Genomic DNA, 27,801 nt, shown 5'->3' with positions numbered 1-27,801 from the left:
ATGGACATTTATTTCGTATTTATTGTTATGTATGTTTTTTTATTTGTACAATTCATTGCTATTGTTGTGTTTTGTGCTTTGGCGTTTTGTCCGCCTTTGTTGTGAGCTGTTTTTCATCGATTCCATTGCGTTTCTTTGTATTTACTGTATGCCTGCAAGAAAATAAATTCGAGGTTGGTAAATGATGGCACATATGAACTTCGACGACAAATTTACTTTAAACATGTCCAGTGAGGCTGATTTAAATAACATAGGGATCTTCTCTTTGGACGGAAGCAGGATGAGAAGTGCCTGAAGGAGGTATACAACATTATAGCAGATAAATCGAGTGAACAGCCAGAGATATTTCCCCAGGGAGGGAGGCGGCTGAAGCAAGGGGGATAATTTCAAAGTGGTTGGAAGAAAGTATTGAACGCAAGTCATATGTCGCGAAACGTGTGGAATTTGCTCTTGGGGTAGAGGTAGAAGCAGATGAATTCGGGACACTTAAGAGACCTTGCACTGGGGCATAAGCCTTATAATTGATGAATTTCAGTGGGAGAATATTTTTTGATTACAGGACGTAATCTTGTTGGATTTTGCTAAACTCAGGATAATCTAATGAACACCTTGCGACTTGTCCTATTTGCTCACGTCCCTGCACCATATTTGTTCCAGTGCTGATAGCATCTTCTCAGCCCCAAACTAGGACTGCTGACTCTTTTCAAACGATGCTTGCTGAGTTCCTTCAGACTGGTGTCTGCGTTGCAGGCTAATGAGCCTTACTTTGGGCAGGATCTGGGGAGAGTATAAATCTGGTGCAAACTGTGATGGGGTAAGCACACAACATATCTCTGAGAGTTATTTGAAGCCAAGTGGTTTTGAATTCAAACTGTCTCTGGGAGGAGTAAAAACAAGGTTGCAAGATCTGGGAACATTGGGTAATGAGAGATGTGCACCTGTAGACTAAAATGAAAAAGAATGCATAAGGACCTTTTGATGTTGTTGACTGCTATCCAGTCGAGGTCGACATGACAAACCGATGGATAGTGCAAATGTCCATGAGGTTTCCGTAGCAAGACAGGAAGTAAATTATCAGACTTTTCTTCCGTGCAAATATTGCTGCATCCCAGGTGGGAGCACTGGGACGAATTCGAAGACTGGAGCATCCGCCAAAATATATTCAGTCACTAATCCCTTGTTCACATTATTCAGTATTACAACCAGGGAATCTGATCAATTTAACAGAGATTTTATTCGTGAATTTTTGTTTTTTACATATTGGAACCCCGGAAAAAAACAGGGAAAATTGTAAAACATGATAAACTGGAAATTCAAAACCGGAAATATTAGCAGTTCAAAAGTATTCACGGCCCCTTACTCATACCTATTTAAATCATCTCTCACAGCTGGTGTACTTTTTGAAAAAGTCTGTTTTAGCTTTACACAACTCCTTGCAAGATTGCCGAGGATGCGCCAGGTTAGCTGTGCAGCTCAAGTGGACAGCAATCCTCAGTTCTTGCCAGAGATTTAGGATTGGGGTAAGGTCGGCACTCTGGCTGAGGCACTGAAGGACAGGCTAACACCTATCATGTCCTTTCTTATGCCTCCCTCCCATCGGAAAGAATGGAGGGGCATTTATCATTCTCAGTCTACTGAAACAATTCCAGATTTTTTTTTTTTTTGGTTATTGTTATCTGTTCAGCAGTTTGCATGGGGTACAACTGCGCAAGCGTGTGGAGGTCGGCCAGTGAGAACAGCGGGAAGAGTTTAGAAGCGAGACAGATTTACAAAGCAGGCGTCGGAGGAACAGGCGACAGAGTAGAAGGCTTTGGCTCAATGGGGCTTCGGTGACAAAGGGTCGAGGTCAAACCGGTTACCTGCTTAAAATAAACTCAGAGAGTATGTGTGTAGGCCGGTTTTCTGTGCTCGGTGTTAGATGTGGGAGGTCCCAGAGCCTCCCTGCCTCCCGGACGGCCCCAGGTGCGTCGAGCTGCAGCTCCTTAGACACCGCGTTAGGGAACTGGACCCGCAGCTCGATGACCTTCGTCTGGTCAGGTGATGATGGAGAGGAGCTATCGACAGGTAGTCACCCTGGGAACACAGGGGAGAAAAAGTTGGGTAACAGTCAGGAGAGGGAAAAGAAAGAACCAGGTTCCAGAGAGTAACACTGTGGCTGTCCCCTTGACAATATTTATTGCTGCTGGAGTACTGTTGGTGGGAGTGGGGACAGCCTACCTAGGGGAAGCAACAGCGGCCGTACCTCTGGCACAGAGTCAGGCCCTGTGGCTCAGATGGGCAGGGAAAGGAAGAGGATGGCAGCAGTGATAGCAGACTCTATAGTTAGCCGGTCAGATAGGCTATTCTGTGGACGCAGGAATGAAACGCGGATGGTAATTTGCCTCCCAGGTGCCAAGGTCCGGGATGTTTCTGATCGCGTCCTCGAAACCTTGAAGTGGGAAGTAGAACAGCCAGATGTCGTGGTACATATTGGTACCAACGACATAGGCAGAAAAAGGGGAAAAGATGTCCTGGAAGAAGACTACAGGGAGTTAGAACAGAAATTGAGAAGCAGGACCTTAAAGGTAGTAATCTCCGGATTACTGCCTGTCGCGTGGCATAGAATTAGGTGGAGGATAAATGCGTGGCAGGTTTCGAGCAGGGGGTAGGGTTTCAGATTTCTTGATCATTGGAACCTCTTCTAGTGCAGGTGTGACATGTATAAAACGGACGGGTTGCACGGCGATCAAAAGGGGACCAATATCCTGGCAGGAAGGTTTGTTAAAGCTATTGAGGAGACTTTAAACTAGAATTGCTGGGGGGGGGGGGGGGGGGGAACCTGAACTGAACTGACGGAGGAAAGGGAAGTTCGCTCACAAATGGAGCAAGTTTGGAGATATCGCGAAATTGGAGATAGGAAGGTGATATAGAAGTGATGCACAAAGTCTGATGGTTTGAGATGTGTCTATTTTAATGCGAGCAGTATCATGAATAAAGCGGGTGAGCTTAGAGTGTGGATCAGCAGTTAGAGTGTGATGTGTCCATTACAGACAATTGGATGGTGGAGGGGCAGGAATGGCACATTAAAGTGAATAGCTTTAGATGTTTCAGAAAGGATAGGGAGGGAGGCAAACGAGGTTGGGGCGTGGCACTGTTGATCACAGATAGAGGCATGGCTGCAGAAAAGGAGGAAGACATGGATAGGTTGTTTGCAGAGTCTCTGTGGGTGAATGTTACGAACAGAAAGGGGTCAATAACTCTACTGGGTGTTTTTATAGACAACCCAATAGTAACAGGGACATAGAGGAGCAGATAGGGAGACAGATTCTGGAAAGGAGTAATAATAACAGGGTTGATCTAGTGGGAGATTTAAATCTCCCAAATATTGATTAGCATCTCCCTAGAGTGAGGGGTTTAGATGGGGTGGAGTTCGTTAGGTGTGTTCAGGAACGTTTCTTGACACAGTATGTAGACAAGTCGAGAGACTGTACTTGATCTGGTATTGGGAAATGAACCTGGTCAAGTGTCATGTCTTTGAGTGGGAGAGCATTTTGGAAATAGTTATCACAATTCTAACTCCTTTACCATGGCATTGGTGAGGGATAAGAACATACAAGTTAGGAAAACGTTTAGTTGGAGTGAGGAGAACTATGAGGACATCAGGCAGCAACATGGAACCATAAACTGGAAATAGATTTTCTCAGGGAAAAGTACGGAAGAAGTGAGGCATATGTTACAACCATATAGCAATGAAAGCACGGAAACAGGCCATCTCGGCCCTTCTAGTCCGTGCAGAACGCTTATGCGCACCTATTCCCACCAACCTACACTCAGCCCATAACCCTCATACCTTTCCTGTCCATTTTACTAACCAAATTTACTTTAAATGACAAAATCGAACCTGCCTATACCACTTCTACTGGAAGCTCGTTCCACACAGCTACCACTCTCTGAGTAAAGAGGTTCCCCCTCGTGTTACCCCTAAACTTCTGCTCCTTAACTCTCAACTCATCTCCTGTTTAAATCTCCCTTACCCTCAATGGAAAAAAGCCCATCTACGTCAACCCTATCTATCCCCCTTAAAATTTTAAATACCTCTATCAAGTCCCCTGTCAACCTTCTACTCTCCAAAGAATAACGACCTAACTTGTTCAACATTTCTCTGTAACTTAGGTGCTGAAACACAGGGAACATTCTAGTAAATCTTTGATTTGTTGACATTGTTCCTATAATTCCGTGACCAGAACTGTACACAATACTCCAAATTTGGCCTTACCAATGCCTTGTACAGTTTTAACATTACATCCCAACTCCTATACTCAATGTTCTGATTTATAAAGGCAAGCATACCAAAAGCTTTCTTCACCACCCTATCCACATGAGATTCCGCCTTCAGGGAACTATGCACCATTATTCCTTGATCACTCTGTTCCACTGCATTCTTCAATGCCATACCATTTACCATGCATGCCCTATATTAGTCCTCCAAAATGTAGCACCTCACACTGATCAGCATTAAACTCCATCTGCCATCTTTCAGCCCACTCTACTAACTGGCCTAAATCTCTCTGTAAGCTTTGAATACCTACTTCATTATCCACATCTTGGTATCATCTGCATACTTACTAATTCCAATTTACCACCCCATCATCCAGATCATTAATGTATATGACAAACAGCATTAATGTATATGACAAACAAGACCCTGTACAGATCCCTGAGGCACAACACTAGTCACCGGCCTCCAACCTGACAGTTATCCACCACTACTCTCTGGCATCTCGCATCCAGCCACTGTTCAATTCATTCTATTACTTCAATATTAATACATTAAGATTAAACATTACTAACTATGTTTCCGTGTGGAACCTTGTCAAAGGCCTTACTGAAGTACATATAGACAACATCCACTGCTTTACCCTTGTCAACTTTCCTTGTAACCTCTTCAAAAAATTCAATAAGATTTGTAAAACATGAACTTCCACACACAAATCCATGTTGGCTGTTACTAATCAGACCCTGTCTATCCAGATAATTATATATACAATCTCTAAAAAATACTTTCCATTAATTTACCCACCACTGACGATAATTGCAAGGTTTACTCTTCGAACCCTTTTTAAACAATGGAAGAACATAAACAGTTCGCCAGTCCTCTGACACCATTCACATTCTAATGGAAGTCATAGACCGAGTGCAGAGGAGATTTACAAGAATGTTGTCTGAAATGGGGAGCACCCTGTATGAGAATAGGTTGAGTGAATTCGGCTTTTCTTCTTGGAACAATGGAGGATGAGAGGAGACTGATAGAGGTGTACAAGATAGTGAGAGGATAGTCAGAGTCTTTTCTCCAGGGCTGAAATGGCTAGCATGAGAAGGCGTAGTTTTAAGGTGTTTGGAAGTAGGTTCAGGGGTAAGTATTTTTTATATATAAACGCAGAGAGTGGTGAGTGCGTGGAATGGGCTGCCGGCGGCGGCGATGGAGGCGGCCACGACTGGATCTTTAAAGAGACTGGACGGCTGCATGGAGCTTGGAAAAATAGAGGGTTATGAGCAAATTCCAGATAGTTGTAAGGTAGGGACATGTTTGGCACAGCTTTGTGGGCTGAAAGGCCTATATTGTGCTGTATGTTTTCTATGAAATTTCCATTCTATGGAATTTAATTTTATGATTGTTGAGCGATCATTACTAATGCCTCCAGAATTACCCCAGCTACCTCCTTCAGAGTTCTGGTGAGTAATCCATCTTGAGTGGGTGACTTAACTACCCTGAAAACATTCCGTATCCCAAGCACCTTCTCATTAGTAATTACAATTACACACAATTATACCTCTTGACTCTCAACTCTTAAACATACTGCTGCTGTCTTTCAAAGGGAACATAGACGCAAATTGTCACTGAGTTGGTCTGCCATTCCTTTGACCGGCATTATTCCTCCAGAAGCACCATTGTAAGGTGGTCTGCTATCCGTTCTTGCCTCTCCTATACTGGATATTTTATAAGTTTAGTTTCGTGTTTTTTTGTTTCTGGCTAGCTTTCCCTGATATTTCCTATTTTCTATCCTTACTGAGTTTTCCTTTGTTGCATTGTGGATTCAGATGGCTGAGATCAAAGTGGACCGTAGGTGAGAAACGACCGGGGAGTTGGACAATTTACGTGCCGTTCCAGGGTTAAATGCCCATGTCATCGGAGCTGAAGGCGAGGGACAGAATGTTTCTGCTCAGGGCTCCATGAGGTTGACCATCTTTGCGCTGGTCTGAAGCTAGTGGACTGGTGAATCTGCTGCAGTGATAAGGGACTTAGTGGCTGTCGACTCACTTTGGGAACTTCAATTCTGAATTTTATTTGCTTACTTTCTTTGTCAGCACAATATCCTTGTTTTCGCGTTTGACGATTTGCTTTGTTAATGGGTTATATTGAGTTTCTTTGCATTGTTGCTGCCTGTGAGGAGACAAATCACAAGGTTATTTATAGGAAAAAATGGTTTTATAATAAATGTAATTTGAACCTTTGAAATTTTATTCTGTCGGTTTTTAACAGCTTCCCAATCCTCTCACCACCCAGTATTTTTTGCAAAATTATATGCCCCTCCTATGTTTTGCCTCATTCCTCTGTTAATTACTTCTACTTTGAGATGTATCCATCATGTACCTGCTGAATCGCTTCCAGAAGTTCAAGCATTGATGTAGGGGCACAGATATCCCTGAAGGTGCAGAAACAGGTACATGCAATGAGGACTCTCAATAGGATATCTGCCTTTGTTTAGCCGGGCACGGAAAATAATTCTTTGAAGGACTTAATAAAATATTACTAGTGCCAACTGGTAAGAAGATTCACAAGGATGTTGTTGAAAGGCCTGAACTACAAAGACAGACTTCATGGGCTGGAACATTTCTTCCACCTGAAGCAAACAAAATTGAAGGGTAAAAAACATTAAAAGGATAGCTCAGGAAATTATAGGCCAGTGAATCATACTTCAGTGGTTGGTAAGTTGATGTAGAAAATCCTAAGGGGCAGGATTTATGAACATTTGAAGAAGCATAATATGATTAGGAATAGTCAGTATGGCTTTGGCAAAGACCTGTCTTGCCCTACGAGACTGATTGAATATTTTGAGGTTGTGACAAAGCATAGAAACAGGCCTTTCGTCCCCTCACATCTATGAGCGCTGTAATGCCCGTGTACAGTGATCCTGCTTTCCTGCATTAGTTACAAATATCTTTCGCATTGAAATATCAGAAAGTACCTGAAATGCGATAGTCATAAAATATATAAACATATAAACAGGCATTGCATCCCACCTAGACTTTCCTATTCTGCCCAGCCCTATCAACTGGTGCTGCATTAGCGCCCTCCATAACCCTCTCACTCATGAATGTATCCAAATTGCCGTTAAATGTTGAAATCATGCCTGAATTGACCTATTCCACTGACAGTTTTCTTCACAATTTCACCACCCTCTGATTGAAGAAGAACTCCCTCATGCTCCCTTTACACATTGCAACTTTCACTATTAATTTCCAGTTCTATCACACCCAACCTCAGTGGAAAAGTCTGCTTGCATGTACTCGAAGTCTGCGCTTCACAATATTGTGTACCTTAATCAATCTGCCATTTTCCCCCTATGCTCTGGGGAATACCTTACTAATTCATTCAAATTTCCCTATAGATCAGGTCCTCAGATTCTGGCATTCTACTAATAATTCTGTCAGCACTCCTGCAAACTCATTGATATCTCTCCTGTAGAAAGGTATTGCGACCTGAATACAATACCTAAAATTAAGCCTCAAAAATATATTGTGCAACTTCCAGGCTCCTGCATTCAATACTTTAATTCATGAATGCTTATGTGTCAAAAGATCTCTGAAAATCCTTTTGTATCTCTGATGGTATTATGGATCTGTATTCCCAGATCGTCTGTTTTCCCACAATTTTTGTGCCTTACCGCGCTCTGCACGAGTTCTACTAAAGTTTCTCTTCCCAAGCAGCTCACAATCGTCTGCATTAAATTCCATCTGCCACGATTACCACTAAGGAAGCTCCCTTTGCGAGCTTTGATAACATTTCCCACTGTCCACTATGCACCGAATCTTGGTGTGATCCACAAATTTGTTTTGACGATCTTAACACATTATTATCCAGATTATTTGTACAGATCAGAAACAACAGCAGACCCAGCTCCAAATACCACACTACATTAAAAGCCACAAGGCTCCAGTGAGAGGAGCAAAATCTACCACAGTGTCTGGCTTCTCCAGCAAAGCCAATCTCTAATCCAATTTACTACCTCATCCTGAATGCTCAGTGATTCAACATTTTTGATCAACCTACCATACGGAACGCTGTCAAAGAACTTACTAAAGTGCACATAGACACTATCAACTGCCTTTCCTTCATCATGCTTCCTAGTAAAGTCATTGAAGAAATTTATAATCAGGTGGCCCCTCTACTTCCATGAACAGAAAATTCCACAACTTCACATTTCTCTGGGAGAGGTAGATCCTCCTCTTCGCCACCCAAAATCAATTCCTCTGAATCTTGATTCTATGTCCCCAAGTAGTAATCCTACATACCTGTACAACAACATTTCTGTCTCTATCTCATCTACCCATTTCACAATTTTGTATGCTTCTATAACACACCCTCTCATTCTTCCTAGTTTTAGCATGTATCAAATAGTACAGTAGGCCAGGAATACATCTACAGTGTGATGTCCTGCATCTATACATTGTGCTATTATAGACCAGGGTTGCTTATAAGGAGTGTAGTAGAAACATAGAAACAATGAAAACCTACAGCACAATGCAGGCCCTTCAGACCATAATGCTTTGCCGAACACTACCTATTTAGAAATTACCTGGGGTTATATATAGCCCCCTATTTTTTGAAGCTCCAGGTACCTATTCAGGAGTCTTTATTGCAACTGTCGCTGGCAGCCCATTCCGTGCACTCAGCACTCTCTGCGTAAAAAAAAAACCCTTACATCTCCTCTGTACCTACTTCCATGCACCTTAAAACTGCGCCCTCTCAAGTTAGCCATATCAGCCCTAAGAAAAAGCCTCTGACTATCTACACGATCAATGCCTATCATCATCTTATACTGGTCGCCTCTCATCCTCTGCCGCTTCAAGGCTGAATTCACTCAACCTGTTCCCAGAAGGCATGCTCCCCAATCCAGGCATCATCCTTGTAAATATCTTCTCCACATTTTCAATAGTTTCCACATCCTTTCTGCAGTGAGGTGACCAGACCTGAGCATAATACTCCGTGGGGTCTTACCAGTGCCCTACATAACACTACCTCTCTGCAATTGAACTAAATCAGATGGCTCATGAATGGTAATGCAACCTATACCTTCTTCAACAGAGTCAACCTTTAAATGGACTAAGATTGGAACCACAAGATCCATCTGATACTCCACACTGTCTAGATTCTTATCAATACTATATTCTGCTGTCAGATTAGACCTACTAAATTGAACCACCTTACATTTATCTGGGTTAAAATCCATCTGCCACTTCCCAGCCCAGTTTGCATCCCATCAATATTCATTTTAACAGCCCTCCGCACTATCCACAACATTCCCAACCATTGCTTCATCAGCAATTTACTAAGCTATCCCATCAGTTCTTTATTCAAGTCATTTATAAAAATCACAAAGAGAAGGTGTCCCTGGTTACCAAACTCCATGCATGATTGACATCCAGGTAAACAGTTTAGATGTAAATCCAGTTGCGAAGGGGAATGCTTATTCTGCAAATGTTTGGAAGGTGAAAAATTAGAAGGTATAGTGATATGGATCACCTGGTAAATTAGGTAAGTAAACACCAGGTAGCATTTAATTCTGGGTTAGGTGATGAATTATGAAAAGTTGAAACGATAATAGACAGTGAGGAAAGCCTATGCAAAAGTTGCCCTTCTTAACTGTGGCACAGAACACAAACTTGGAGTAACTTTTAGGAACATTAGATAGACCCTAGCTAGCATTGTGGGCACACTTCTGATGGTACACTTCATTATGGGTATGATTACATTGGAGATAGTCGCAAGGGTGATGCAGGGATCAATGGCTAGAACTTTCCCATTAACATTGAACATTCAGGCATGAAATTTAAGATTAATGTAAAATACTGAGAGATGTAGGTACAGCCAGGGTCTGTCAGGGGAGATAAAAAACGGGTCAGCTGAGACACCGGGAGACACGCCACGAGAAACTGTAAGAGCGTTGTGCACCCACAGGAAGATGAGGGCTTGGAGGACTGAATCAGGGGATCGGTCACAAAGCTCACAGTGTGATGGCAGGACCGGTGGGGGCTTGTGTGTATGTCCACTCATGCCAGAGTGATGAGTCCACCACGGAAGAACGGTTTAGCTGAGAACAGAGGGGTCATAACCGAATGACCACGTCAGTGCAACGGAACAAGAAGACAACGGAAGGTTTGCCTGCTGCAGCAGTCTCTCTCTCTCTCTCTCTCTCTCTCTCTCTCTCTCTCTCTCTCTCACGTCACAACAGCAGCTACCTTGACTTAAACTGAATTGAACTCTGCATTATCTTAAGACTATTCATTTACCCCTAGACTTTGATAGAGCTTGGTTTTGATTCTTCTTTTTACACTTCTGTATTTATTACTGCTAACCTGTTTTATATGTATATTTGCATTTTTGATACTGTATTACTTAGTTTACTAATAAACACCTTTAGTTACAGTACCAGCAGACTCCAACATATCGTTCCATTTCTGCTGGTTTGGTAACCCGGTTATTTTGGCATTACAGCATTTTGAGGTTTACATTTGTGCGGCACAGAAGCCATTGATAGTTAATACTGATCACAACCCATTGGTATTTTTGACTAACATGAAGAATAAAAATAGGTGTTATTAAATTGGAGTCTGTTGTTACAAGAATTCAATATTAAAATACAACATGTAAAGGGGACTGACAATGTAATTGCTGATTGTTTATCCAGGTGTTAGATTTGAAAGTATATCTGTGTTACTCTTACCTTGACCATCATCCAGGGCCCCAAACTCTGCCTTGTGCAGACCCGCCTCTGGTTTCTGACTCTGTTCTGTTGAACATCCAACTGATGGTTTCCCATTCTGCTTTCAGTCTTTGGAGGACAGTGGTGTTTTCCAGCAACCCTTTAGAAGCAGGCAAAATGACTCCTAATGTGGAAATGAGCCGTGAATAAGGAGGTTAAATCCCAATGCCATTCCTCCACAGTGCAGAGATTTGAGGGGCAAAGAACACCTCAGGCAGAACTGCAGACAGCTCGACTGCTTCAGTCTGCAGAAAATTCAAGGGAAACCTCTTCACCCAAAGTGTGGTGACTGTTTGAAAAACATCTCACAGGAGAGCAAACAGTGAACAACAGGGGAGGATTTAAAAGGCCTGTTGAGGAACTGAATCACTTACAGGATCCAGCCAGCCTGAGTAGACTGTCTACTGTACACTAGTTGTGTTATACATTCACTAAGTACCAGAGACAGAGTTTAAAATACAACTGATTTATTTGTCAGATCCAGAATATTAAACTCCAGTCACGTTAAAGGTGAATGTGCAGCAGAAGAAACCCCTCCCATGCCCAGTGACCAGGGCTGGTTGTGAGGAGCAGCAGCAAAAATTGCAGAGTTCAGCACCGACAGTCACTCGCGAAATTACATTCAGCAACGGTGATGGACAAATATCTAGCATTCAGCTTATTGAAACTTTCTTCCCAGTGTGAACACAGTATTATGTCACAAGGTTAGATTACTGAGTGAATCCCTTCCCACATTCACAGCAGGTGAACAGCCTCTCCACAGTGTGAACTCAATGATGCACATTTGGTTGAATTGGCTGAGAGAATCTCTTCCTGAAGTCTGAGCAGGAAATCGGTCTCTACCTAGTGTGAACTCGCTGGTGTTTCAGTAGATTGGATGACCGAGTGAATCCCTTTCCACACACAGAGCAAGTGAATGGCCTCTGCCCAGTATGAACTGACTGGTGTGCAAGTAGTTCGGATGACCGAGTGAATCCTTTCCCACACTCTGAGCAGGTGAACGGCTTCTCCCCAGTGTGAAGTCGCTGGTGTCTCCGTAGGTGGGATGACTGAGTGAATCCTTTCCCACAGTCTGAGCAGGTGAATGGCCTCTCCCCAGTGTGAACTGGCTGATGTGCCTTCAGTTGAGATGAGTGAGTGAATCCCTTCCCACAGTCTGAGCAGGTGAACGGCCATTTCCCTGTGTGGGCTGACTGGTGTGTCTGTAGGTGAGATGACCGACTGAATCGCTTCCCACAGTCTGAACAGGTAAACCGCTTCTCCCCAGTGTGAACTTGATGGTGTCTCTGTAGTTGGGATGATCCAGTGAATCCTTTGCCGCACTCTGAGCAGGTGAACGGCCTTTCCCCAGTGTGAACTCTCTGATGTACCTTCAGATGGGATGAGCAAGTGAATCGCTTCCCACAGTCCGAGCAGGTGAATGGCCTCTCTCCAGTGTGAACTCGCTGATGTACCTTCAGTTGGGATGAGCAAGTGAATCCCTTCCCACAGTCCGAGCAGGTGAATGGTCTCTCCCCAGTGTGAACTCGCTGATGTACCTTCAGTTGGGATGAGCAAGTGAATCCCTTCCCACAGTCCGAGCAGGTGAACGGCCGCTTCCCAGTGTGAACTCGCTGGTGTGCCTTATGTGTGGATGACTGAGCGAATCCTTTCCCACAGTCTGAGCAGGTGAACGGCCACTCTCCAGTATGAACTGACTGGTGTGCAATTAGGTCAGATGACCGAGTGAATGCCTTCCCACAGTCTGAGCAGATGAATGGCCTCTCATCAGTGTGAATTTTCTGATGTACCTTCAGTTGTGTTGACCGAGTGAATCCCTTTCCACAGTCGGAGCAGGTGAACGGCCTCTCTCCAGTGTGAACTGACTGGTGTGCCTTCAGTTCAGATGAGCGAGTGAATCCCTTCCCACAGTCTGAGCAAGTGAACGGACTCTCTCCAGTGTGAACTGACTGGTGTGCAAGTAGGTCGGATGACCGAATGAATCCCTTCCCACAGTCTGAGCAGGTAAACAGTCTCTCCCCAGTGTGAACTCGCTGATGTACCTTTAGGGTCGATGACCGAATGAATCCCTTCCCACACTCTGAGCAGGTGAATGTCCTCTCCCTGGTGTGAACTCGCTGATGTGCCTTTAAGGTGGATGACCAAATGAATCCCTTCCCACAGTCTGAGCAGGTGAACGGCCATTTCCCTGTGTGGGCTGACTGGTGTCTCAGTAGGTGAGATGACCGATTGAATCCCTTCCCACAGTCTGTGCAGGTGAACGGCCATTGCCCTGTGTGGGCTGACTGGTGTGTCTGAAGGTGAGATGACCGATTGAATCCCTTCCCACAGTCTGAACAGCTGAATCGCCACTTCCCAGTGTGAACTGACTGGTGTCTCTGGAGGGAGGATAATTCAGTGAATCCCTTCCCACAGTCTGAGCAGATAAATGGCCTCTCTCCAGTGTGAACTGACTGGTGTCTTAGTAGCTGAGATGACAAAGTGAATCCCTTCCCACAGACTGAGCAGGTGAATGGCCTCTCCCCCGAGTGAAATTTCTGATGTAGCTTCAGTTCAGATGAGCAAGTGAATCCCTTCCCACAGTCTGAGCAGGTGAACGGCCTCTCCCCAGTGTGAACTGACTGGTGTCTCTGCAGGTGAGATGACTGAGTGAATCGCTTCCCACACTCTGAGCAGGTAAATGGCCTCTCTCCAGTGTGAACTCGCTGATGTAACTTCAGCTTAGATGAGCAAGTGAATCCCTTCCCACAGTCCGAGCAGGTGAACGGCCACTCCCCGGTGTCAACTCGCTGGTGAGCCATTTGGTCAGATGATCGAGTGAATCCTCCCGCACAAAATCAGCAGATGATCAGCCTGTGCCCAGTGTGAATTGACTGGTGTGTCCACAAGTGGGAAGATCAACTGAATCCCTTCTCACAAACAGAACAGATGAATGGACTTGTCCAGTGTGAACTGGCTGATGTACCTTCAGTTGAAATGACCAACTGAATCCAGTCCCACTGTCAAAGCAGATGAAGGGGTTCACCCTTTGTAAAATGATGGGCGTGCCAGTCAGTCAGATGATTGAGTGAACCAGGTGAATGGCCTCTCGTCAGTGTGAATTCTCTGATGTACCTTCAGTTGTGATGACTGAGTGAATCCCTTGTTCCACTTCTTAAGTATCTGGGCATTGACAGCAAAACTGGTGTTTTGAGATTCCCATAGGCAAATTTCTTGTCATTTTTAACCTGTAAAAAGATTTACAAAATCCATCAGTGGGTGAAGGTCAACATTTCAGATGAGATCACTTGAATTGCCAAGGTGTGATCTGGCATCACACTGTTACAGTGAGTTTCAACACATGTTGGAGAGAGAAGTCATCTTCTAACTGGGCACAGAGCTGGTATCTGGAATGACCATCAAACTCTCTGATGCCCTTCCTGTCTCTATGAGAATGGGGCATTTCTGTCATCTCCAATCTGTGACCTGGCTCAGTTTGACTCTCTAAATTGGTATTATTCCCAATTCCCACTGAGCTGCATGGGTGCCTGGCCCCACAGTAACTGAACAACTCTCACAGAAATAGCCGGCAGTGCATTCCACGCACCCACCACTCTCTGTGTAAAAAACCAACCCCTGACATCCTCTTGGTAACTATTTCCAAGCAGCTTAAAACTATGCCCTCTCGTTTTAGCTGTTTCAACACTGGGAAAAACCTCTGGCTATCCACACACTTAATGCCCCTCATCATCTTATACTTCTAAAACATGCTCTAAACATAAACAAGGAAATTATACATTGCTTTGAGGATTTGCTGGAAGTATACAAAATTATATGGGTATGGATAGGGTAATGGCAAGCAGCTTTTTCCACTGAGATTATGTGGGTTGGTCATGAGTAAGTAGGGAAGGTGAAAATTGAATGGAAACATTTGAAAAAGCTCTTTACTGAAATGGTCGTGAGAGTGTGGAATGAGATGCCAGCACAAGTGGTGAAGATGAGCGCGGTTTCACCGTTTCAAAGAAGTTTGGATGGGAGCCTGGATGGTAGGGGTATGGAGGGCAATAGTCACAGTGGCAGGCAGTTGCATTAGACAGCTTAAATGTTTTTTCAGCAAATAGCCAAATAACCTGTTTCCATACTGAACTTCTCCATGTTTCTATGACAGAGAAGCTAGACAAACTTGTTTGGAAGGGAAAAGGTAGGAGTGAGAATGGAGCAGCAATGACGAGAGCAATTCGGGAGCTGAGTGATAGATACATCCCAAAGAAGTGGAAGCATTTGAAAGGCAGAAGGGCACAATTGTGGCTAAAATGTGAAGCCAAAGTCTACATAAAAGCCAAAGAGAGGGCAAACAAAAGAGCAAAAAATATTGAGAAGCTTTTAGAAACCAACAGAAGATGACTAAATGACAAGTCAGATGAGCTCAGTGCATGGGATCATTATATTGTAGTCATTAATGAGTCTTGGTAGCACCCAACAGTCTGAGGCATTCAGAGGAACAAAATATCTGAGGCCTCAATATATCTTAAAAACCAAGGTACCCTGCACCAGGTACCTTTCAGCTTTTATTTTGGCAGGCACATACAAACTCCAAACGCTCAAAATTTCACTTCTGAAGGCCTCCCACTTACCAACTACTCCTTTGCCAGAAAACAGCCTGTCCCAAACCACACTTGTCAGATCATTTCTGATATCATCATAATTGACCTTTCTCCAATTTAGAATCTCAACCCTTGGTCCAGACCTCTCTTTTTCCATCTTTATTTTCAATTTCATGGCATTATGATCACTAATTTCTGTCACCAGCCCTGGATCATTTCCTAATAGCTTATTGCACACCTCTACTTTGGGAATTCTATGTATTGATTAAGGGCACATTTGACAAACTCTGTCCCATCTAGTCCTTTTACAGTATGGCAGTCCCAGTCAATATATGGAAGTTAATATTTACTGGATCATCCTTTGTTTCTTGGCATGGTCTGCAATCTCTCTACAAATTTGTTCCTCTAAATCCCTCAGACTAAATCCTAATTCCCAATCATGGCTACAATATCATAATTCCCTGTCCTGAGCTCATCTGGCTTTCCTACGATGCTTCTTGCTTTGTGATATACACAGCTCAACACATTCATCGCACCATGCTCAACCATTTGATTACTGACTCTATCTGAGGTCTGAACGACATTTGACTGGTGTCAGGAAAACAACCTTTCCCTCATTGTCACAAAAACAAGGGAACTGATTGTGAGGACACGAGGAATGGATACGGGCTAACCCCTTTTGACATCAATGGATCTGGGTAGAGGGTGAACTGCTTTAAGATCCTCGGCGTAAACATCACCAAGGATCTCACATGGTCTGTACATACCAACTGCGTTGTGAAAAGAGCACAGCAGCACTTCTTTCACATCAGACAGTTGAAGAAGTTTGGGATGGAGCCCCCAATCCTCAGAACTTTCTACAGAAGCACAATTGAGAGCATCCTGACTGGCTGCATCACTGCCTGGTATGGGAACTGTACTTCCCTTAATCACAGGAACCTGCAGAGAGCGGAGCGGACACCCCAGCACATCTATAGATGTGAACTTCCCACTTTTCAGGACATTTACAGAGACAGGTGTGTAAAAATGGCCCAAAGGATACTGGGGAGCCAATTCACCACAACCACAAACTGCCCTGCTGCTCCCATCCAGGGAACAGCACCACAGCAAAAGGACCAGCTGACTCTGGGACATCATCTTCCACTAGGCCATCAGTCTGAGTAATTCATGCTGATACAATACATTTTTATGTTATATTGACTGTCCTATGTACAAACTATTTATTTTAAATTCCTATAAATTACACAATGCACATTTATTTAATCCTCTCTTGTCCTGTTACCCTAAGTAATGAATCTCTGATCATCCCTTTGACTCTTCTCTGAAAGGTAATCCTACCAACAGTTTCTAAAGTGGTCCACCTGCTTTTGTGCAAGATAGCAACAAGAGGATTCTGCAATGTTTATTTAAACTCATTCCCCTTACTGACTCTCAGCCAGTTTCCTGTGTCCTGCACCTTGGGTGTAACTCACCTCTTTTCATGTCACATCTATCACCACCTCCAACTCCTGGATGATCTGGAATTCATCCATTTCCAGTTCCAACTCCTTAAAGTGCAGGGTTACAAACTGCCGCAGGATGCACATCTTATAGGCGAGGGCACCGGGGACACTGGAGGTCATTTTGAACCTACGTAACCTCTGGCTCAAAGAATAATTGAGAGTGAAAAGGAATTTTTGAACTGTCTTCAACAGTTAGCTGAGACAGGCTCATTACCAGTTCTCTGCGGCTTGCAGGGAGACACACTGAGAGCTGATAACATTACACATTGCACCATCATTAGCTGATAACGTTATAGATATTGTACCCTCATTTGAGTAAAGGGAGGAGGGCTTGACGATAAGGACAGGAATGAACATCTGTCTGTAATTAAGTCAGGGCCTTTCAAAGGGAATAACTGATAAGGACTGGACAGAACATCCATCTGTAATTAAAACCTTCATTTAGTGAACTCTCTTATCTACGTAATCCCTTTGACAACTGGGTCTCAAACTCCTGCAGGAAAATGTGCAACAAACTGTAGTTATGATAAGAAGCTGGTCTCCTGAGTTTTATTCAGATTCAACTTTAACATTTGGCGTCACGAACAGGATCCCAATATAGGGGGTGCCAAGCAGACGGGCTGAGTAAGAGGCTGGACAACTCTGGGGACTGCAGAGACCGACCGGGTGCCCAATAGATATTTTATCTTTTGTTGCTCTCTGGTAGTCCCTTTGGAGGTACAGTCAATCGCCCAAGGCTGTTCGCATACCTGAATGAGATCGGGAAAGAATCTGTCGGGAGACTTGTATAAGGTAGGCAAAATTTTACTAAGTGGGCAGGAGGTTGGCAGATGTGCTGGGTAAATTGATTACGTGGGCAGGAGGTGCCAGCAGGGTATATTACTTGGAGAGCATGGGTCAATTGCTGTTGATTGATACAAGTGGGCCAGAGCAGCCCTGCACAATATGTGTGAGAGTTTTCCAGACAAGGAAAAAGATTTGCGAATGTTCGGTGCAGCGCTGAATAAGAAATTGGGGAACAAAATGTTGCCACTTAGGGGTGGGGGGGGCTTGGAACCTGGGATATTACCTCATGAGAACAAACAGTAAATTTGATATGGAGAAAGAAATGTGGAAAGAAGTGGAAATTGTTGAAAATGGATTTGAAGATAAAGGCAGAAGTAAAGTGGAACAATATATTATTAGCAATTTGGAGGGATAATGCATGTGAGAAAGGGAGAGAGGTATGTACCGCAGAAGGAATGCCAAAGGTTGGGAGACGCTAACAGCAGAACGTGAATGGGTGGATGGGCGCCACAAACGTAGCAGGATAAACAACGTAATCAAACCAAAGCCGGCCCAGGTAGGAGAGAAGGGCAGGAACGTCAGTCTGAAGTTCGAACTGATAGGGAAACAAGGGATCCCGAACCCATGTCTGGCATACCGACCCTGCTTGAGGACAGTGACCGTGATGAGGGGTGGGCACCCACCGTACCCCCACCCACCTCAGACATAGAGATGGATCAGGTAAAACAGCGGTGGCAGGGAATGGGAGGTCCCTATACCCTAAGATCCAGAAAGGGAATACCGAAGATTATTCCGAGACAGGGAGGGAAGAATCCAATAAAACCCCAGTTAATGGCTCCACAAAGACGATTGCCCACATGAATGCTGCCCAATCCATGAGGAGGAGGAGGGACAGCCCTCAGTGATTCCTGTGTATGCACCCTGGAAGCCTCCAGAAATGATAATGATCATGAATCAGGTCCCAGATAGAAAAGAAAAACCAGCACAGTTTGCTCAGTGTGCCCGCAGTACTATACAAATGTGTAATGCCACCCCGCAAGATTTATTCGGTCTCCACTGCATGATTCTCTCAGCTGATGAGGGGTGGAAATGGAAGGCAGAATTGAGGTACCAAACCTGTCAGGCGTTACAGGCAGGAAACCATAATGAGAATGAACAGACAGACCATTTCATTCAAGCCTTGGAAAGGGCTTTCCAGCAACCTGTAAACATCACTAAAGTACTTAAATGCAAACCAAAGCCTGGGGAATTGAGACCAGACTATTGGGAGAGATTTGAGGCCTGCTATGGACCTTCTGCAGGAGACCATGCCTTTAAAGATGGAAATCTGTCCCCCAGGTTTAATGACTTACTGCTCCAATGCTTACCAACTAGGTTAGCCAACATGATTAAAACAAATTATATGGATTGGCCTGACAATGACCGAAATCAAATGTGACGAGCTTTGACATATTATTGTGACTGGGCTTTCGAATCCCGATCAATCCTGAAGGGAACTTATACTAAAAGTGAATATGTTCAGCAGGAAGAAGGACGCGAGTGGGTTATATCTGGGGATCAGAAATGGGAACAAAAACCTACCAAGGGACAGGTGGGGACAACAACCCATTTAGAAATTGACAAGGATGCTTCCTACCGTGAGTACCACGCCTCAGGAAGAGCCCAATGTAATATTGCAAGTTGCTGGAATTCCAATTCTATTTATGATTGATATGGGGCAACCACAACCACTCCCGATCAGGAAATAGTATCGGAAAAGGGATTCCAGCTATCTGATGCGACAATCACTCTGTCTGGGTTCGAAGGCTGTCTGGGTACATATTCACGTAGTCAGCCACTGCAGGTGGAATTCCAGGGGAACCACTGTGAGGTTTCAGTTATCATCACCACCAGTCAGGGGTGTAATCTAGCAGAGAGAGGCTTGCTCTGTCTGTTGGAAATCAAGATTCTATGCAGGGTATCACCCTGGGAATAGTGAACAACCGACAGCTTCCCCAGTTACCGAACCCCCACCCCCCCCCCCCCCCCCCAGCGGCAGACACTTAATCTGGACTCCATTGCGATTAAACCCCTTCTTACAGAGGCTGACCCTCATGTGACTCTGTGCTGTGACCCTCCGAGGTGCTCAACTGAGGAAAGCCAGTATTATGCACCCCTCGAGGGACAGAAGTTCCCAGTCACGGTGATTGGAGAGGTTAAAGGAAGAGAGGGCAGTGCATTACTGGCCAAAGTTCCAGATCTCCTTTGGCTATAGACACTACTGGTGGTTCATACCACCGTTAGGGTTTGCCCTGAGGTCAAGCCAAAGAGCCTGGGTTCCTTGCCTACAACTTGATGAAACAAGCCTCCAGCACCAAGGGAGAACAGCAAGACTTGGCCATGGGCCAACTCCAATAGTGGAAGGAGTCTGAGGTGAAGATGGGACATCTGGTAAGAAACTCTTTTAATATCGACAGAACACAAGACATTGTACTCTCTGCAATTTTAGCCATAAAGTTGTCCGCACCAACTGTCCCCTCTCCGGATCACCGCGAAAGAAGGACAGACTCTCCCATACATTCCACAATACCCATTAAGCCGGAGTCAATCTTTTATGAGGATGGAAGCCCTTTCGTGGATCCAGAAGGAAAACAATATTCTGGCGATGCGATAGTAACGGACAGTGAAGTAATTGAGCAGGACTCTTTTGAAGCATCTGTCTCCGTCCAGAAGGCTGAGCTGTTTTCTCTAACTCCTGCCTGTATCCTAGCAACAGACTAAAGTGCAAACGTTTACACAAACTCCCGTTATGCATTTGGAGTTGTACATGACTACCAGGCTCTCTGGGAACGTGGGGACTTGTGACTTCCTCCGGCCACCCCATTAGTAATGCCACCTTTGGAAACAACTTACTCACCGCTCTACAGCTACCTCGAGCTGTATTATTAAATGGCTACCATTAAATGTGCAGCCCACACCCACATGTCCGACCAGGTCAATAAAGGCCTTTAGCAGATTAGACAGTGAAAAGTGCGGCACAATCCTCAGTCGGTCTGTTCCCCTCGGGTTCCCGGCAAGCAACCTTCCGTGACTTAAGCAGAACGGGTTTGCCAGACATGCAGGATGTAGGTACTTTTCAGGGGACGCCTCTGAGGAGGAACACAAACTGTGGTCCTAGATGGGGTGCCTGAAAGACCCCGACCTAGGATTTTAGATAACCCCAGCAGGACAGGTTTGTGTTCTTACACAGTATTTACCAATATTGGTTGATTATATACATAATTGTACACACCTGGGAAAGGACGGAATGGTTGGTAACCTGTACCCTGCACTCCAGGTATGACTCCCTTGACAGGTGGACTTTTTTCCTGTCTACAATTTGATTTTATTGAATTGCCTAGAGTACATTGCTATAGATACTGCTTAGTTATTATAGATGTGTTTAGTAGATGGATTGAAGCTATTCCTACTACCAATAATACTGTTATGACTATTGTGAAGGTATTATTACAGGAAATAACTCCCAGGTACGGCCTGCCAGATATGCTGAGCTCTGACAATGGCCCACACTTTGTGGTGAAAGTAAACCAAGGGGTATGTAACAAACTAGCTATCAAGCAACAGTTCCACTGTGTACACCACCCACGGGCCGCTGGCATAGTGGAAAGAACCAAAGGCATTCTGAGGAGCAAATTGGCCAAACTAGCAGTGGAGACTGGATTCGCTTGGTTGAAGGTCCTACTGTTAGACCTGTTCTACATGAGGGTCACCCCACAGGGGAAATCAGTGTTGTCACCAGCTGAAATCATTTATGGATGTCCCATGAAGACACCCTGTGGACCAAGACCTTGTGCACCATTGCTCCCAGAAAGTCTACCAGCAAAATCAGATATGCATACCCTAGGGCGAAGAGATGGGGAAATATATATGCCAACTAACCAAAATTTTCCAAGCATTACATTCACAGATTCGACAGGCTTACAAGGAATAAAACTACCCCGCAGAGAGGAGTGACTATCCCACCAAAGAAGCTAGGAATTTTGTCCTGATTAAGAACTGGGATCGAGAGAAACTTGGAAATCGGTGGAGAGGACCATATCAGGTGTCACTGACCGCTCCCACGGCTGTGAAAATGAAGGGGCAATCTTGGTGGATACATTGAACTGACCACAAACGTGTTACTGTAGGAACTGAGTAGTTGGACTCTCTTGGACTAAAGTAAAATGCATTGGTTGATAGTGGAGACTGATGAACCCCTCGGTTTCTTGCCATGGACTGTCACTTTAAGAGAGATTGCCTGAGTGTCATCAGCGGCCGGTTTTCTCGGCTGCTGTTTGATTCTTACTGAGAGAGAGGGAGCGGTGGAACTATTTGACTCTGCAGCGTGTTTACACTTGCTCACAGCTTGTGTTTACAAAACTCGCAGTTTGCTTTATTTAAGCAAGAACAGTCACAGACACACAGTCAGATGGAGAGAAAGAAAGAAGAAGGAACATTTGAAACAAAGAACCTAGTGGCCAAAGGTCACTGTTTGCAGTTTCCTGTGCTCACAAGGGTGGGTTGATTATTGATCCAGCATACACCGAATTTTGTCCTGATTAAGAACTGGGATCAAGAGAAACTTTGTTTGATCCACTGGAGTGGAACTTTACATTTGGCAGTGTCCTGTGAAGACCACTTGTGCTAACCCTTGCCTGGGTGGTAACTCACTTGTACAGGGTACCCCGTGACAAATCACTGTTGGTGATAATTCCTATAATCCATATGGGGATTTTGATGGAGTATCCCATGGCTACCACGTTTGTTAACGCTTTGCTGGATTTGGGTGCGTTATGCGATAACCACTTGTGAGAGGGGATATTCTGTGGAAATCACTGTCGGTTATACTTTGTGTGTTGGATCTGGATTGGGAGTACGTTGTGGAATCTACCTGTGTGTTAACCCTTGCCTGGGTGGTAGTTCCCTTTGAAGACGGTACCCCTGTTGTAAGTTAGTTTTGGTGATAATTCATATGTGGATTTGGAACGAAGACGGATAAGATCTTTGGTGACTGTTATCCTGTTTTACCACCGTGGAACTTGTGGGATTGGAAGCAATTGCCTACTCTCGACATTCACCTTGGATTACAAATATCTCTCGCTCATCATTTATTCCGTGGATGAGCTGAACTTTCATACTTTACCATCTTCAGACTCTAAGCTTGCTATTCCCTGAGCTCAATGGTTTGGGAGTTATATTTACACATATGTATACACATAACACTGTTAACCATAGAACACTACAGCACAGTACAGGCCCTTCAGCCCTTCATGTTGTGCCGACCCATATAATCCTTAAAAAAAATGTACTAAATCCACACTACCACATAACCCTCTATTTGTCTTTCATCCATGTGCCTGTCCAAGAGGCTCTTAAATACCCCTAATGTTATAGCCTCCAGCACCATCCCTGGCAAGTCATTCCAGGCACCCACAAACCTCTATGTACTTACCACTGATGTCTCCACTAGACTTCCCTCCCTTAATTTTGTACATATGCCCTTTGGTATTTGCTACTGCTGCCCTGGGAAACAGATACTGACTATCCACCCTGTCGATGCTTCTCATAATCTTGTAGACCTCTATCAAGTCCCCTCTCATTCTTCTACGCTCCAAAGAGAAAAGTCCCAGCTCTGTTAACCTTGGTTCTCCAAACCAGGCAACATCCTGGTAAATCTCCGCTGCACCCGCTCCATAGATTCCACGTCCTTCCTATAATGAGAATTGAACATAATACTCTAAATGCAGTCTCACCAGAGATTTGTAGAGTTGCAACATGACCTCTCTTCTCTTGAACTCAGTCCCCCTGTTAATGAAGCCTAGCATACCATAGGCCTTCTTAACCACCCTATCAACCTGTGCAGCAACCTTGAGGGATGTATGGATTTGAACCCCAAGGTCCCTTTTGATTGTTTTGCTTAAGTTGTTATATTATAAGTAGATACAAATAAAGATAGTGGTGTTAACTTCAAAACCAGACTCCATGTGTGGTCCATTGCTGCTGGTTCATTTAAATTGTTACAGGTATGTTAACAGTGGTGTTTGTGTTTATCTCTTTGCGAGGAATCACCCCAGCATCCGGGGTCCCCATGTTAACACCTTTCTCTCTCTCTCTGTCACACCGATGCCAAACAGGTAGAACTAGGGGCCTGCTGGGTTTGTGCCAAAATTCCGCAGCATAGTAAAACTATGACTCCAATGTCAGTAATCCCGCTCAACCAGAGTGAGGAACTCTCAGCCTGGGCTTTCACAAGTGACACCCGGGGAAGAGAGATGAGGAACTGGGGTCCAGTCAGAGATGACTGTGGCTGTCAGTGTTCTGAGGGATGGTATCTCAGGCTCCCACCAAACACGACTTCCTAGACTGGGAAACATGCATCCTGACCATACTTGCAGGTGCCCAGCAGTGGAGAGGAACAACTGAGACTGAGTGATTTTGGATGATCCCTTTTCTCTCCTATGGAGTAGCCAGGAATCCACCAAAGATAATCAATTTGGCTACAGCACTTGAGGAGCTGGCCACAATACTGCAGGGGCCCTGACAGAAACACAGGCCCAAGTAACAGAAATATCCACTGAAATGATTGCAATCCAGCAAACAGTCGTACAGAATTCTATGGCTTTCGATTTTATCCTAGCTGAGAAAGGGGGAACATGTTGACACAGAATGCACAGAATCCCTGATGAGTCCAACATTACATCCCTCTCTGAGCACACTGCCAGGGAGATTGACAGCATCAAGAAAATAGGGCAGGATTCACCGAAGGGTCGAAATGGTAGTATTTGAAGGCCTGTTTGGTAATATGTGAGGCATGATATTGCATTATGGCTTAATAGTTGTACATATCATTGTTATAATTACTGTTGTGCACTGTTTTTATCCATTGATAAGTCAATGTTGTACACGGTTGCTTTCTCTGTGAAAAAATTACTGCTTGATCATGTAATGATCAAAAGGAGGGAGTGGTGAACTATGTAAAAGGGTTAACACTTCCTTAAACAATAGCCACCTGTTCTTCTGAAAGAAATTGCTGATAATCAGCCAATGTACCAAGCCATGCTGAGCCATATTTCTTCTTGAGGGTAGCTAGCTAGGGTTTCTGGATGTTTATCTGAATTGTGCACTCACATGTAGAGATAGGACAGCTTCAGTCTGTCCTGTGTGTGTAAGCCGTTATGACTATTTTGTAATTTATCTTAAGGGGCTGTAATATAGTAAATATCTTTGGTTCCAGCCTGCCTTGTGTGGTGGGTATCTGGACAGATATACCTGTGGTGTAAGGGGAATTGTTAGTCAGTTAGAGGATTGGGCGGGAACAGTCATAGACTCTTCCTGTTTGAGCGACTAACTGAGTAAGTCCCCGGTGCTTGGAGTAAAGAGTTTGCATTTATATGGTCTTTGAGTGACTTTTTCCAGATTTGACTTCCACAGAATGGGAGTGGTTTTAAAGGGCTGGGCTGCTGGAAGCACATTACCAGACCTGGAGTGATTGCAACTGGGTCTGACAGAGGCATAACTGGTACTTCTGGGCACATTCAGTCTCCCTCCAACTATTTCTCACCTTCCTTTGTACAGGTATGTAATGTCTAAAGGACCGGTGTTTGAGTAATGAGACTCACCAAACTTTCTCCTGACTGAATCACTGGAATCTCCGAGTCAGATGGATTCTCTTCAGTTGATGCTCTCAGTCCTCGGGCTGGTTCACTTGTTGATGTTCCCTCATCTTCAGTCGTGGTTTGCTTCCAGTTGGGGTTTTTATTCCAATAAATCACTCACCGCAGGTCTGACTTTAACATGAAAAATAATGACTTTAACATGAAAAATAATTGACAATAGAAAGGAGAACCAAACATTTCTGCTGAATGTTACTAAGAGCAAAACTCACTGAAATTTAAATGTTGAATATAATGATCTCAGTGAACAATCTTTTATTGTCCCTCACACGTCACAAAAAGATATGGGAGAAGAAGGAGCCATCATTCAGTCATGGTAAGACATAAGACACAGGAACAGAATTAGGTGATTTGATCAACCTGGTTTGCCCACCATTCAACCATGGCTGATTTTCATTCCAACACCATATTCCTGCCTTCCTCCTGTAACCCTGAAGCTACTTTGCAATCATCAATATATTAATCTCTGTCATAAACATAACCAAATGGCAGCCTCAACCACCCTCTGCGGCAACAAATTCCACAGATCAGACATCCTTTGGCTGAAGAAATTTTCTCACCTCAATTTTAAAGGGAAGCGTCTTTATTCTGAGCCTGTGCTGTCAGATCACAGACTCTCCGTCTAATGGAAACATCCTCTCCATGTCCACTGTATCCAGGCTTTCCAGCATTCGGTAGGTTTACTTAACCATACATCCCTCCACCACCCCCACCGTCCCTCTGAACTCCATTCAGCACAGGTCCACAACCATCAAATGCTCCTCATACATAAAGCCGATCATTCCTGAGATTATTCTTGTAAACCTTGTTCGCAACACACCACGTGATCGTGCGTCACAAAGCGGGGGGCGGGGCAGATCTGCGGCACACAGCCTCACGTGACCTGTTGGCGGGACTCCCCTTTCAGTTCTGCGGAAATAGTCGGCCTGTGCTCCTGGTTTGGATCGCTTAATGCAGATTTAGTGAAGCCGATACATTTCTGACGAGCCCAGATAACTGGGTACTAAATGAGTAATAGCCCCTCATTTCGGGGCTCAAGGCCAACATCGGATCTCCCCGCCCGGGATCGGTCTCAATACTCACCGATTCTTCACCCCGCAGACAGTGATCCCGAATCGGCAGAACGCAACCTGCCTGGAGACTGTGAGCATGCGCAAAGATATTGGCGCATCATCCGGAGGGCGGGGCCTCGGAAGCGACGCAGATTTGCTGCTCATCTATGGTTAAATGGGAGGGGCAAATGTGATCACGTGTCTCCTCCTCGCTCTCGCTCTCGCTCTCTAGCCTCTCCCCACCCCCGGGGCAGTGACTCCAGCTATCCATTACTCTTTGGAAAGAAGCAAACTTGCCACTCACATCTCCTCTCACTCTAGATGTATTAGACACTTCACCCCCAGGAAAAATATATCGTCTGTCCACTCTATTTATTCCTCTCGTAATCTTATAAATGTCCATCCAGTCTCACCCCAGTATGCGCCGCTCTGGAGTTAACACAAGTTTGTGCAACCTCTCGTTACAGCTCATGCCCTCTAATCCAGGCAATATCCTGGTAACCCGCTTCTGCGCCTCCTCCAAAGCCCCGACATCCTTGTGAGAATGGGGGCGACCAGAACTGTATGAAATACTTCAGATGTGGTCTAACTAGTTTTATAGAACTGTGTTACGAACTGTTACGTTTTACAGACGAACCAGCAGCAATAGAGTTCACACTGGAGTCTGGTTTTGATGTTAAAACCACTCTGTTTATTAGTATCTACTTATAGTAACAACGAAATAAAGGAAAGTTAACAGTGTTATGTGTGTATATGTGTAACTATAACTCCTAAACTATCGAGCCTGAGGGAACAAAGCTTAGAGTCTTGAGATGGTAAAGTAGGAAAGTTCAGTCATCCCCTAAATAATGGCAGAGAAATATTTGTGTTCCACGGTGAAACGTAGAGAAAAGGCCGTTACTTCGAAATAACCGTCTTCGAAATTTTTATCCGTTGAATCTGTCCATATTCGAGTTATCAGCGAAAGTGACCTGTCACAGGAATACCGTCTACCAGGGGTTACCGGACAACATACCCAGGCAAGGGTTAACACATGTGACAACCACACACATTCGTTGCTGTTCTGTGCACCGATGATCAACGCACTCTTCTGGGCATCGGAGAGTTCCAACACTCAGGTGCAACAAACTGAAGCTATCAGCTTTTCCAGTCTCAGTCTCAGT

General features: G+C 44.5%; 1 protein-coding gene across 11 annotated transcripts; it reads right to left on the bottom strand.

Annotated features, from left to right (window-relative positions):
• LOC132384431 (gastrula zinc finger protein XlCGF26.1-like) lies at window positions 1-27,344 on the bottom strand. 11 transcript variants are annotated; one of them, XR_009508893.1, is made up of 8 exons: window positions 26,670-27,344; window positions 25,533-25,700; window positions 14,139-14,251; window positions 10,986-11,148; window positions 6,632-6,881; window positions 6,334-6,421; window positions 1,860-2,073; window positions 1-152 (listed from the first exon to the last, which is right to left on the bottom strand). XR_009508893.1 is itself a non-coding variant. In XM_059955587.1 (7 exons), exon 3 carries the CDS (start codon window positions 13,823-13,825, stop codon window positions 11,864-11,866), a length of 1,962 nt encoding a protein of 653 aa, XP_059811570.1. In that variant the 5' UTR covers window positions 13,826-14,251; window positions 25,533-25,700; window positions 26,670-27,322; the 3' UTR covers window positions 1-152; window positions 1,860-2,073; window positions 6,334-6,421; window positions 6,632-6,881; window positions 10,986-11,863. The 11 variants fall into 11 exon arrangements, 6 of the variants coding, with proteins under 6 accessions (XP_059811570.1, XP_059811573.1, XP_059811572.1 ...); XR_009508894.1 differs by lacking the exon at window positions 14,139-14,251 and having other exon boundaries at window positions 26,670-27,340; XM_059955587.1 differs by having other exon boundaries at window positions 10,986-14,251; window positions 26,670-27,322.
• Between the last annotated feature and the right edge of the window lie 457 nt (window positions 27,345-27,801).

Source organism: Hypanus sabinus, chromosome 32, assembly GCF_030144855.1.
Source record: "Hypanus sabinus isolate sHypSab1 chromosome 32, sHypSab1.hap1, whole genome shotgun sequence".
NCBI lineage: Eukaryota > Metazoa > Chordata > Chondrichthyes > Myliobatiformes > Dasyatidae > Hypanus > Hypanus sabinus.
The sequence above is the reverse complement of the archived record's forward strand: the minus strand, read 5'-3'. Positions and strand labels throughout refer to the sequence as shown.

Bases quoted from the DNA above. Each gene is read 5' to 3' on its own strand.
- LOC132384431 (XM_059955587.1), bottom strand. From the start codon at position 13,825: ATGGCTCACCAGCGAGTTGACACCGGGGAGTGGCCGTTCACCTGCTCG.